The 13,129-nt window shown below is 42.5% G+C and overlaps 1 protein-coding gene across 2 annotated transcripts; it reads right to left on the bottom strand.

Moving 5' to 3' along the window:
* Nucleotides 1-594: 594 nt before the first annotated feature.
* LOC119487280 (fibroblast growth factor receptor substrate 2-like) lies at nucleotides 595-12,749 on the bottom strand. 2 transcript variants are annotated; one of them, XM_037768006.1, is made up of 7 exons: nucleotides 12,274-12,749; nucleotides 7,406-7,494; nucleotides 7,236-7,327; nucleotides 6,957-7,143; nucleotides 4,966-5,100; nucleotides 3,007-3,170; nucleotides 595-1,933 (listed from the first exon to the last, which is right to left on the bottom strand). In XM_037768006.1, exons 3-7 carry the CDS (start codon nucleotides 7,299-7,301, stop codon nucleotides 905-907), a joined length of 1,581 nt encoding a protein of 526 aa, XP_037623934.1. In that variant the 5' UTR covers nucleotides 7,302-7,327; nucleotides 7,406-7,494; nucleotides 12,274-12,749; the 3' UTR covers nucleotides 595-904. The 2 variants fall into 2 exon arrangements, with proteins under 2 accessions (XP_037623934.1, XP_037623933.1); XM_037768005.1 differs by having other exon boundaries at nucleotides 3,007-3,173; nucleotides 12,274-12,744.
* Between the last annotated feature and the right edge of the window lie 380 nt (nucleotides 12,750-13,129).

Genomic DNA, 13,129 nt, shown 5'->3' with positions numbered 1-13,129 from the left:
ACCGTTTTTGTGTGAAATTATTGGTTTCTTCAGTAAGTAGCCGTGTAATGAGCGGGGTGAGGGCGATGCTGCACCCCGACGCGAAGCGAAGGATGATTCGGGGGTTCTTTCACAACAATGACCGGCTCGCTGTACATTATCCCTTAAAACTGTACATATATGGAACTCCTGATGGATCACTGATGTGTAACAGCTGTCCTTCCTGCATCTGGCAGCTTCATCTGTGTTACCATTAGCCTGATTATGTGTTTAACGTCTTCATATTTTACGATGGAGTATTAGGGCCACATTGACGAATAAATGAATAAAATAAAGTCGTTTTATTATGAGAATAAAATCATAAGTTAAAGACTCTATACAAGTGAACGGGGAAGCTGCTGTTTTTCTGGATAAAAAGCACTATAATCAGTTGAGAAACGTAGATGTTATAGTGCTTTTTATCCACCCTTCACTTGTATAGGGTTACAGGTAAGTCTCGCCAGGTCCAATATGGCGCCCACGTTGACATATCGCTGCAACGGGCTCAAGCGTCCAATGCGGCGTCTATGTGTATGGTGGACGCTGTGGGCACATTGAAGTGAATGAGGAGCTGAATAGAAACAGAACAGACATTTATTGTGCCAGGATCTACTGTACATACTCAGAGAGATACTGACTGACAGCAGCATGTAGTGACTCTTAGAAAAGGCTAAATGGAATGCTTTGTTCAGTAATACTGATTTGTACCATATAAGGAGGAAGAACGCAGGCCGACCCGACGCAGCTGTGACATCAACATGTCACAGAAAGTCACTCTCTCATTGGTCAGGTGTAGTCCGTCACTGCGTTTCCACGTGTGAATATAAAGAAGCTCCGTTCGTCGTATCAAACAACTCAAAGGGTTAACAGGAAGTGGGGGTGCGTGTCACACAGTGCTTTTGGTGGGCAGCTCCGTGCTGTTGTGCCGCGTCTTGCGTGACGTACCGTCGTCTCGCGGCCGGGCCTTCTGCAGGTTGGACATGGCGGCGGTGCGCTCGATGTCGATGAGGGCGTAGAGCTCGGTGCGGCGGGTGGGGGTGGTGGGGGGCAGCGGCGAGGTGGGGGTGCGGGGCGTGTGGGGGTTGCTGCCGTCCGAAGCCCCCTTGTTCGTCGCGCTGTTGTCCATCTCCACCTCGATGTAGTTGAGGGTTTTGGGCGGCTCAGGGTGGCCCGGCAGCTGCGGCCGGCGGAAGTCAAAGTTGAAAATGGTGGGTCCCGGCGTGCAGCGGCGGGCCGTGTCGGGCCGGTGGGCGCTGAGCGGTGCCGTCACGTTCTCGGTGTTGACGTAATTGTGCGAGGACTCGAGGGCGGGGGACAGAGGGTGCGAGTAGGAGTGGTGCAGCAGGCCGTGGTGGTTGTAGCCGTTGAGCGACGGCGTCTTCAGGCCGCCGCAGCCGTTCTCCTCCTCCTCCGAGCTGGGCTTCCTCGCCTCCCACACCGGCGGCAATGCCGGCAGGTTCTCGTAGTCCAGCAGGGCAGTGCGCCGCTGGGCCGAGTTGTTGACATTCTGCAGGTCAGGTGTGAGGGGGGGTGGGCGCTGGCGGCGAGGAGCTGCGGAGTTATTGGAGGAGGAGCCGTTAGAGAGCAGGGGGGGCGGCGGCGGGGCCTCGGTCCGGCCATTAGTCTCTCGGGGCTCCTCGACCTCCTTGACCTCGTGCTGCTTCTTCTCCTTCTCCATCAGCTGCTTCTGAACCGGCGTGGGGCCTAGCACGAAGCGCGCCCCCTGAGGCTCCAGCAGCACCTGGGGCTCCGGCTGGGGGGGCGCTGCCGGCGGCTCGGCGCGGACCCTCGGAGGAGGCGGGGGGGTTGGAGGACACAGAGACTGGGGGGAGGTGGGACTCTCCAGAGGGGTGGTGACGGTCAGAGGGCTGGGCTGGTCCTCCAGGAGCCCCGTGGTGTTCACGTAGGTGTGAACCTGCACACAGTGGGACCGCCATTACATCACCATTACATCACCATTACATCATTATTACATATTATATCATATTAGATTATTATTAAATTACTATTAGACCATTATTAGATATATTGTAACAGATCATCACATTATTATTAAATAATTTCTCATTCAATTACTATTAGACCATTATATTGTATCAGATCATTAGATTATTAAATTATTATTAAATTACTATTAGACCATTATTAGATATTATATTGTATCAGATCATTAAATTATTAAATTACATTCAATCAGTATTAGATATTAGAGCATTATTAGATATGTTGTGTCAGATGATTAGATTATTATTAAATTATTAGACCATTATCTGATATTTTGTTCTATCAGTACATTAGATTATTATTCAATTATTATTTATTATTAGATCAGATTCAATCATTATTAGATATTAGAGCATTATTAGATATATTGTGTCAGATGATTAGATTATTATTAAATTATTAGACCATTATCTGATATTTTGTTCTATCAGTACATTAGATTATTATTCAATTATTATTTATTATTAGATCAGATTCAATCATTATTAGATATTAGAGCATTATTAGATATATTGTATCAGACGATTAAATTATTATTATTATTTCTTTATAGCAGACCGTTGCTAGGTATAGCAGACCGTTGCTAGGTATAGCAGACCGTTGCTACGTATAGCAGACCGTTGCTATGTAAAGCAGACCGTTGCTATGGGCGCAGTTCTGATGTTGGAGGACTGTTTTTGTGTAAAATTATTGATTTCTTCAGTAAGTAGCCGTGTAATAAGCGGGATAATGTACAGCTAGCAGGTCATTGTTCCTAGACTCCACGTCGGGGCTGCGGCATCGCTTATTTCACAACAATGACCCGCTAGCTGAACATTATCCTGCTTATTAGATATTTATTACATCATTAGATTATTATTAGACATGAGATCATCATATCTTGAATCTGAATCAGCTGACCTGTTAAATGAGATTGATCATAACGAACACTAATAATAATAATCTGTATTAATATGAGGAAGAGGGGGAGGAAGAGTCTCTCACCGCTTCATCAGCCACCAGCAGAGGATGAGTGGACTCTTCTCCCGTCGAGGGCAGACGGGTGCTGGCGACAGACGGGTGACGGGTGGAGGGGTGAGACGGGGCCTCGCCCACCGACTGGGTTCTTGTCACACCGTTAGGCACCGTGGGCACCGAGTAACCCAGAGCTGCTGACAGAGAGACAGAGACAGAGAGGTGTTTTCTGTCTTATTCTACCGTTTAAACCCTTCATATTGGTCTTTATGTCTCATGTAAAGCACTTTCTATTGTTTTGATGATGAAAGGTATTCAGCTTCTCACACTCTACTCTAATGTTAAAGGTAGTTCAGGTGTTTCTCAGTGTGGTTGTATGATAGTCAGTGTATTACTACGGTAGAATCAGACAGGAGAACCAGCAGGTAGCAGATCAATGTCCTCGCTGTCAGACAGTCCTTTCTGACGGGGAATTGAAACTGTTATATCGCTCTCTTCAAAGACACCAGACTACATTCACAAAAACAGTCTCTTTTTGTTTGTTTCTGTTATTGTGTGACTTTGGTCAGTTCAGATCAGAAAGTCACACAATAACACAAATTTACTAACCTATCGATGCAGCGTTAGACCAGCAACTCCGCTGTTCTGAGCAGGACTCGAGCTTAAGGACGTCCCGTCGTCCCAGCTAGCAGTGCCGGTGGTTCCAGCAAGCAGTGCCGGTTCCGGCTAGCAGAGCCTGTTCTAGCAAGCAGAGCCGGTTCCGGCTAGCAGAGCCTGTTCTAGCAAGCAGAGCCGGTTCAAGCTAGCAGGGTCAGTTCTAGCTTTTTGGGGGCCCAAATGCAAAATCTGTTTTTTTGACCAAATGTTACTTTTTACACATAAAAAAACAATTAATTTAATTTAGCTGCATTTTTAACACCAAAATAAAAAACTTTTTTTTTTGTAATTTATGAACAAAAATAAACTTTTGATGTTTGATTTATGTTATTGATCACTTTGAATGAGTAACTAATGATAATGTAGAAAAACAAAGACTTTAAATTCGGGACGGTCCGCATTCATTCCAGGACGGCTTAAGTTGAATCCCGGGACGGTGAAAAAAGTTAGCTGAGAGCTCCTGTTCTGAGAGGTAAAATGACTGTTTTTGTGAATGTAGTCTGGTGTCTGTGTAGAGAGCATTATAACAGCTTCAGTTCCCCGTCAGAAAGGGCTGTCTGACAGCGAGGCAAAGAGGTGAAAATATTCTAAATATAGCATACACTTTAACTGATATAAATGTTTTTAGGTGTGTAAAATGTGTTTAGCTGCTGCCCCCGTCCACAGCAGGATATTGATCTGCTCCAAACTCCATCTACTGTAGGAATACACTGACTACCCCTTTAACCTCCATCTACTGTAGTAATACACTGACTACCCCTTTAACCTCCATCTACTGTAGTAATACACTGACTACTCCTTTAACCTCCATCTACTGTAGTAGTACACTGACTACCCCTTTAACCTCCATCTACTGTAGTAGTAATACACTGACTACCCCTTTAACCTCCATCTATTGTAGTAATACACTGACTACCCCTTTAACCTCCATCTACTGTAGTAATACACTGACTACCCCTTTAACCTCCATCTACTGTAGTAATACACTGACTACCCCTTTAACCTCCATCTACTGTAGTAATACACTGACTACCCCTTTAACCTCCATCTACTGTAGTAATACACTGACTACCCCTTTAACCTCCATCTACTATAGTAATACACTGACTACCCCTTTAACCTCCATCTACTGTAGTAGTAATACACTGATTATCATACAACCACACTGAGAAACATCTGAACTACCCCTTTAACATAGTTTATTGATCGGTGTAAACACACTGATCAGTTTTGATGTATGCCAACATAGCTTCCTACATCATGTAGAGACCAGTGGATAGAACCAGTGGAACCTCATTTATGTCTCTACAACTCAACCGTGAGTGTATTTACCTGCAGGTGTGAGCGGTGTCTGCTGGATGGGCTCCAGGACTGCCTCCTCCACCACACTGATGCTGTGACTGTGCATCACCTCCTGCAGCATGTTGAAGATCTCTTCAGCTCGAGAACATTTGAAGGCAAAAATACCTGAAAGATGAGACAAAACACTGTTGACAAACTAACACCATCAGACAGCAGCGCTGCATCTCATTTCCCAATTTTTTTGCCTCCTCGTCTCCTCGATCCTCCGGCTTGTGACCCGGAACTCGATCTCAGCGCTACATTTTGGAGGACATCCCAATTCCTAAAATGCATCTCGAGGAGCGAGGAGAGAGGAGCAATGAGGCATGCCAGAGGAGCCATAAGCGAGGATACACCAGTGTATCCTCCAATGTATCCTTCACCGATGTTTTTTTACCGACCGACACGCCCCCTTATTGGATATCAGTTATTGATTGGACACTGCTGTCAATCGGACTGATCTGATACATGTCAACATCACTGGGTTTCATACCGGAGTGAAGACAGATAACAGTTTTATAGTTTAGTTGTCCTCTGATTCACCATCTTGTTAACTGTAGGTGTGAACAACAAACGGACCGTGTTGATGGTAAAGTGTTCCAGCAGCAGAAGGAGCTGCAGTATCTCTCCTTCACACACCGCGGCTGAAGCAGCCTGTCACTGAAAGAGCTTTATAAGACCTGGCAACGAACAGACCTCAAACAAATTTCTTCATTTATCAGATTTTCCTTGTCATGATCTGTTATTTCCCCCATTAACTTTTATTAAAGATATAGTTAAAGTCAGAGAGAGTCTGTCATCAACAAAAACCTTTTACATAATTTATCCTCATTTCCATTCAGTCACATGTGAAGCTGATAATTCCTGATATGAGTTACATCATTTAAATTTTCCCTCAATCATTTAGCCCAATAAACCATTTATAGTGTTCAAAAGCCACAATAATCATATTCTGGGTTATTAAATAATGAATTCACAATCAGAATATCAATAACTACAGACGCTAATAATGAATAACTAATATAAAGGCATTGTTCCAGTAGAAATGGTTCCTGAGCCTCTAAGCAGGGCTCAGTCCACGGTATAAATACAGAGTGTAGATGTTCGTTAAACAGGTAACAGGCTACAGAGAGAAAACACTGCTAACTGTGTGTCTTTATTAGTATTAAATCAGTTCAGACACAAACAGCTGTTAAAGCCAACTGACAGCTGATCCAGCTGTGATCATCTGATCTGATCTGATACACATCACCACGGTCCAAAAATATCACCCGCCAAGCGGCACATGCAGGTCGATTTTCTGTATGGCGAGTAAATCTCAGAGGGCTTCAATTAAAAACTGATATTGATTAAACACATCATCACGGATTGATCAGTTAAAGTTATAGTACCTTTATAGGAAGAGTCCATCACATGTGGACCTTTTTAAAGTAATTTAAAATTATGTTTTTGAATGTATTTGTTTGCAATTCAGAAAATGTTTTATTTAAAACCCAGAATGTAATATGTCACTTAAATGCACTAAATGAGTTTAGTTTTGATAATATTATTGTAATTTAATTTTATATATTATTTTGTTAATTTTCATTTAATATTATTGTAATTTAATTTTATATATTATGTTAATTTTAATTTAATAATATTGTAATTTAATTTTATGTTAATTTTAATTTAATATTATTGTAATTTAATTTAAGATATTATTTTGTTAATTTTAATTTAATATTATTAATTTAATTTGAGATATTATTGTGTTCATTTTAATTTAATATTATTGTAATTTGATTTTAGATATTATGTTAATTTTAATTTTATATTATTGTGTGTTGTTCATTCTAAGAGACCAGTCTTATTTTCTCTTTTGTATATTTACTATTGCTCCATAATAAAACAAAGTATTTTTATCCGATTACTCTTACTTATACTAGGTAGAATACTTGATTACTAAAGTAATGGATAGCCGCGGCCCCGGTGACACGTACCTTGACCCGTCTGGCAGCGGCGGCCACTCTCAAACGAAAACAAGTTGGAGTCGTAGCCATAGCGCCGTAAACACAGGTAAGGCCACCTGACGTCATCACGGCGATGGGTGTGCAGGACGAGTTCAGCATCGGTCAGCTCCATCACACCTGATCCCAACTCGTTCCCATCGTCGTCCACGTTGATCACCTGGACAGGTAAACAACAACAACAGACTCAGATAGTGAACAATCCAGGGGGTGTGCTGACTGACTGAGGTTGGTGCTGAGGTACAAACTCACCTTGAATTTACTTTGATGATTATCTGGAATTGACTCTTTCTCTGGACAGCTTAGACAGCTACCCATGGCTTCTTCAGAGCACCATCTGATGTCTGGGACACAACAAACACACCGGCATAAAGACACTACAACACTGTGATGTTAAAGAGACCCTTCTGTGGTGTCCTCACCTAAATCCTGCCTCCAGTAGCCCTGGTTCCATCCTCAGAGCCTGAGGGACTCTCATGCTTTAGTTGATCTGTAAACATGAACAGCAGCTCTGCACAAAAAACATCAGAGGTCAACATCAGAGACATGATCTGTGTATTCACACTAAAGGTCAAAAGATTAGTCCATCAATACAACATTCATCTGCAACCATCTTAAATCCATTAATTATTTAAATAATTTTTCCAGTCTTCCAAGTCTGCTTGGAACAGCTTTTAACTAGTAGTGCTGGGACGATTCACCCATCTACTGATTCCATACTATCACCATACTTGGGAACTGATTTGATATGTATTGCGATTTTTAAGTATTGCGATTCGATATTGTGATTTTTGTTAACTTTTTTAACACTGGACCATGGGAAAAAGTTGAATCATACACTTCTAGAGACTTTTATTTTGGAAAATCTCTAAATGAATCCAATAAAAATGTTTGATTTTCAGCATGTATGTAGTCAGAGATGTCCTGAAGTCAAATATACCAGTCATTGTCAGGAATTATTTATTACATTTTTACCAGCAACCCAAAAATCAAAGAATTAAGACATTTCCCTCAGAAATTGGTGTTATGTTCTTTTTAATTTAAATGGGATACGTAACGATACGTTTTTACAACGATACGATTTCCATGGTTCCGATATGATTCAAGAACTATATTTGGCTCATCTAGAGCGATACGATACGATACGAGTCAATGATTTGAAATCGATACAGTAACTTTTTTTGCCAAAAATTCAATCAGTCTGACTGGACAGTGCAGGTCAGGAGTCAAGTTTTTCTTGTAAGGGAATAAGGGATGAATTAATTATGTATATAAACAAGTAAACAACGATTAATGGCAAATGCATACACCTTTTAATTGAAAATAATAAAAAGTGCAACTGCAGGACTTGCTGATTCAGTTCTCAAGATACAAGGCAGTGCAATATTTAGTAAAAAATATAATAAACCAACTTCTATTCAAGTTAAATGAACAATAATTTAACCTGCTGCTTCTGTCTTCATTGTCAGTATAAACAGTAGAGCAATAATACAGAGATCCACCGCTTATAGTGATCAAAAACCTTGGGACAATAATCATTCCTATACAAACGCTGTTTAAATAATTTGCTTATAGTAATCAAGTAGTCCACCTACAGTGTTCATTTGGGGTCTTTTCATACATGAAAACATACGGAAAAACATTTTAAAACTATGTTAGACTAACGTTAGTTGAATTTCTGTTTTGTTTTTTACTTTACTCCTGTGATAATTTGCCTCGTGGACCGTCTGCTTTCCTGCTGGATACGTGAGGCTGATGCTGCGTGATGCACGTTGATATGACGGGGAAAGGAAAGTAATTTTCTCTGAATGAAAAAACGACAGCGCACGGGGAAAGCGCCTGTGGTTGAAGCCGCCCTCGTCAACTGCACAGGGCAGAGCTGGCAAGCTGGCGCATGTCTGGAGAGTGAACCGGAGTAACGTGTACATTTCTTTACTAATAAAAGTGCTAAAAAACCCTTTCATATAACGTTTGTCATCCTTAAATACAAGGTGCAAATCCCTAGAATCGATTTTTGCATTTCAAATCGATTTTTTATCGACATACGTCTCCCGTGAAGGACAACTTGCCGAGTACCTATCGATGTAGTTGGATCGTAGAAATATATAAATCGATACATCGATGTAGTAGATGAATCGTTACACCTCTACTGGTGAATATAATTCAATCAATCTTATTTCCATACATGTATTTTATATATACAGTTCCCTTTGTTAACACCTAATTTTGAAAAGCAGACGTAGTCCCACGTGTGTACTTCCTCTAACTTCTCCAAGACTGTCTCTAGCTCTCCCGTCAGCTCCGTTCTCTTTATACATCCATGGTCAGCTCCATCGGGGCCGTTTGAATGCATTTAACATTAATGTCAGTATATAGGTGTTCTACAGTTGTAGCGTCGGCCCATTTGACCACGGAGATGAGAGTGACGGCCGGCTTGACCGCACGTTACCGTGATACGATAACGTTTCCTGTCCATGACAGAGTTAGCATGCAGCTTTAGCCATGATGTCTAGCTCTGCTTTTCCTGCAATGTGTGAAACCCAAAGTGTTTCCATACTTTATTGTATGTGTAGTGTTTACCACTTTGGATTTAAAATTGGAGGGTGCAGGTCGTATCCACGCAGACCCTCCAACATTTAATACTTTCTAGTTTCGGCTCGCTGTGGTTTGTTTTGGTTGACGGATACGGAAAGGATATGACGGATACAGAAAGGATATGACGTCACGTTACTCAGACTACAACAATACGTGCTTGGATACGTCCTGCACCCTCCCATTTTAAATCCAAAGTGGTAAACACCACACATCCAGTAAAGTATGGAAACACTTTGGGTGAGCTGACGGGAGAGCAAGCAACGACCTTGGAGAAGTTAGAGGAAGTATACATGTGTGACTACGTCCGGTTTTCATAATAAGGTGTTAATAAAGGGAACTGTATATACAAAATACATATATGGAAATAAGATTGATGGATTATATTCACCAGTAGTGTAAAACATTACATGACCCTTATAAATTAAAAGAAAATACCACTAATTTGTGAGGGAAATGTCTTTATTCTTTGATTTTTGGGTTGCTAGAAAATATTTAATGAAAAATTCCTGACAATGACCAATATATTTGACTTCAGGGCATCTCTGACTACATACATGCTGAAAATCAAACATTTTTACTGGATTAATTTAGAGATTTTCCAAAGTAAAGGTTCCTAGAAGTGTATGATTCAACTTTTTCCCATGGTCTAGTGTTAAAAAAAAGTAAACAAATCTCAATAAATCATAATATCGAATGGCAATACTTGAAAATCACAATACATATTGAATCGGGAGACAGGTGAATCGTCCCAGCCCTACTAGCCAAACTGCATTTTACTGTCTGAGTACCTGGACTCTGGTCAAAGACAATGAAATTGAATCTAATTTAAATTAATAACAGAAAAGTTAAAGTTAGTAGTTACAGGCCTCCTGTGATTATCAGGGTTAATTAGGTTTGAGTGGGTCACAATGGGACAGTGTTTAATGGTCACTTTCTGTTAAAGCTCCATACACTGTGTGTTCCCAGTTAACCAGGTCTGTGTGTCCAGTGTTCCCAGTTAACCAAGTCTGTGTGTTCAGCGTTCCCAGTTAACCAAGTCTGTGTGTTCCCAGCATTCCCAGTTAACCAAGTCTGTGTTTACCCAGTGTTCCCAGTTAACCAAGTCTGTGTGTTCCCAGTTAACCAAGTCTGTGTTTTCCCAGCGTTCCCAGTTAACCAAGTCGGTGTGTTCCCAGTTAACCAAGTCTGTGTGTTCCGAGCATTCCCAGTTAACCAAGTCTGTGTTTTCCCAGCGTTCCCAGTTAACCAAGTCGGTGTGTTCCCAGTTAACCAAGTCTGTGTGTTCCCAGCGCTCCTAATTAACCAAGTCTGTGTGTGCCGAGCATTCCCAGTTAACCAAGTCTGTGTGTTCCCAGTTAACGAAGTTGGTGTGTTCCCAGTTAACCAAGTCTGTATGTTCCCAGCGCTCCTTGTTAACCAAGTCTGTGTGTTCCGAGCATTCCCAGTTAACCAAGACTGTGTGTTCCCAGTTAACCAAGACTGTGTGTTCCCAGCGTTCCCAGTTAACCAAGTTGGTGTGTTCCCAGCGCTCCTAGTTAACCAAGTCTGTGTGTTCCCAGCGTTTCCAGTTAACCAAGTTTGTATTTTCCCAGCGTTCCCAGCTAATCAAGTCTGTGTATTCCCAGTGTTCCCAGTTAACCAAGTCTGTGCTTTCCCAGTATTCCCAGTTAACCAAGTCTGTGTTTTCCCAGCGTTCCCAGTTAACCAAGTCTCTGTGTTCCCAGTTAACCAAGTCTGTGTGTTCCCAGCGCTCCCAATCAACCAAGTCTGTCTGTTCCGAGCGTTCCCAGTTAACCAAGTCTCTGCGTTTTCCCAGCGTTCCCAGCTTACCAAGTCTGTGTATTCCCAGCGTTTCCAGTTAACCAAGTCGGTGTTTTCCCAGTGTTTCCAGTTAACCAGCTCTGTGTTTTCCCAGTATTCCCAGTTAACCAGGTCTGTGTTTTCCCAGTGTTCCCAGTTAACCAGGTCTGTATTCCCAGCATTCCCAGTTAACCAAGTCTGTGTTTTCCCAGTGTTCCCAGTTAGCCAGGTCTGTGTTTTCCCAGTGTTCCCAGTTAACCAGGTCTGTGTTTTCCCAGTGTTCCCAGTTAACCAGGTCTGTATTCCCAGTGTTCCCAGTTAACCAGGTCTGTATTCCCAGTGTTCCCAGTTAACCAAGTCAGTGTGTGTGTTTATCTGGGTTTTAATAAACAGACACCACTAGCAGCTGCTGGGATTACTAACTAACTAACTAATAGTTAGTATAAAGTTGTCGTTAGCAGCAGCCGCAGTGAGATGGTAGTTAGCCGCAGTGAGATGGTAGTTAGCCGCAGTGAGATGGTAGTTAGCCGCAGTGAGATGGTAGTTAGCCGCAGTGAGATGGTAGTTAGCCGCAGTGAGATGGTAGTTAGCCGCAGTGAGATGGTAGTTAGCCGCAGTGAGATGGTAGTTAGCCGCAGTGAGATGGTAGTTAGCCGCAGTGAGATGGTAGTTAGCCGCAGTGAGATGGTAGTTAGCCGCAGTGAGATGGTAGTTAGCCGCAGCACTGATGAAGCGTAATGGCAGCTAGCTTAGCGTCAGTTAGCACAAAGCTAACCTGACCCCTCGATAAGCTAACACAGATTTCAGCTAACTGGCTAATTAGCTCCGAGGCTAACTCTAGTTAGCTCTCCTCTAACCTCAAACACGCCATGATGTAATACTTTAACATACTTACACAGTCAGTGAGTTGAATCACAGCCTCCACACTTTCCCCGGACTTCACCGAGCAGTAACCCGACCTCCAGCTCTCGTTAGCCCGCTGCTGCTGCTGCTACTCCAGCAGATCCTCCATCTTTCCTCTCTGCGCTGCCAGAGCGCCAAAACAACAATCACAACTTCTCTCTCTTCTCTCTCTACCGCTGCTGTTCGAGCAGATCAAACCGTGAAAAACCGCTTAAATCCATCGGTAGTCTTCCGCGGTCCGCTGCGGTGGTTGAGTTTCCGTCCAAACGCACGTCTTTCTCGCTTAAAAAACAAGTTTGGTGACGGTGTTTTTCTGCCCGCTAGCCTGTTGGAGCTAAATCACTGCAACTCTGCTAAACTTCCGAGAGTTCAGCGGCTCAATGTGGTGAAGACGCTCCGCTCCGCGCCGCTCTGCGCATGCGCGGCTTCGTGTGGTTTTAGGGACAGCCGGGCCTCTCCCAGCGGAGAGTGACGTCATCTGGAAATACACATAACTACTCTTTATCATGCGTCAGCAGCACGAGTACCTGGAGTACTCCCTCAGAGCCTCTACTGCAGTACGAGTACTAATACCACACTGTGGAAATACCACACTACAATACCACACTGTGAAAATACCACACTGTGAATGTGATGTACTACAAGTAAAAGTACTAATACCACACTTTGAATATACTCTACTACAAGTAGAAGTACTAATACCACACTGTGAATATACTCTACTACAAGTAAAAGTACTAATACCACATTGTGAATATACTCTACTACAATACTACACTGTGAATATACTCTACTACAAGTAAAAGTACTAATACCACACTGTGAATATACTCTACTACAAGTAAAAG

This window comes from Sebastes umbrosus, chromosome 4 (genome assembly GCF_015220745.1).
Source record: "Sebastes umbrosus isolate fSebUmb1 chromosome 4, fSebUmb1.pri, whole genome shotgun sequence".
NCBI classification, from domain to species: Eukaryota; Metazoa; Chordata; class Actinopteri; order Perciformes; family Sebastidae; genus Sebastes; species Sebastes umbrosus.
This window is presented reverse-complemented; position numbering and strand designations above follow the sequence as displayed.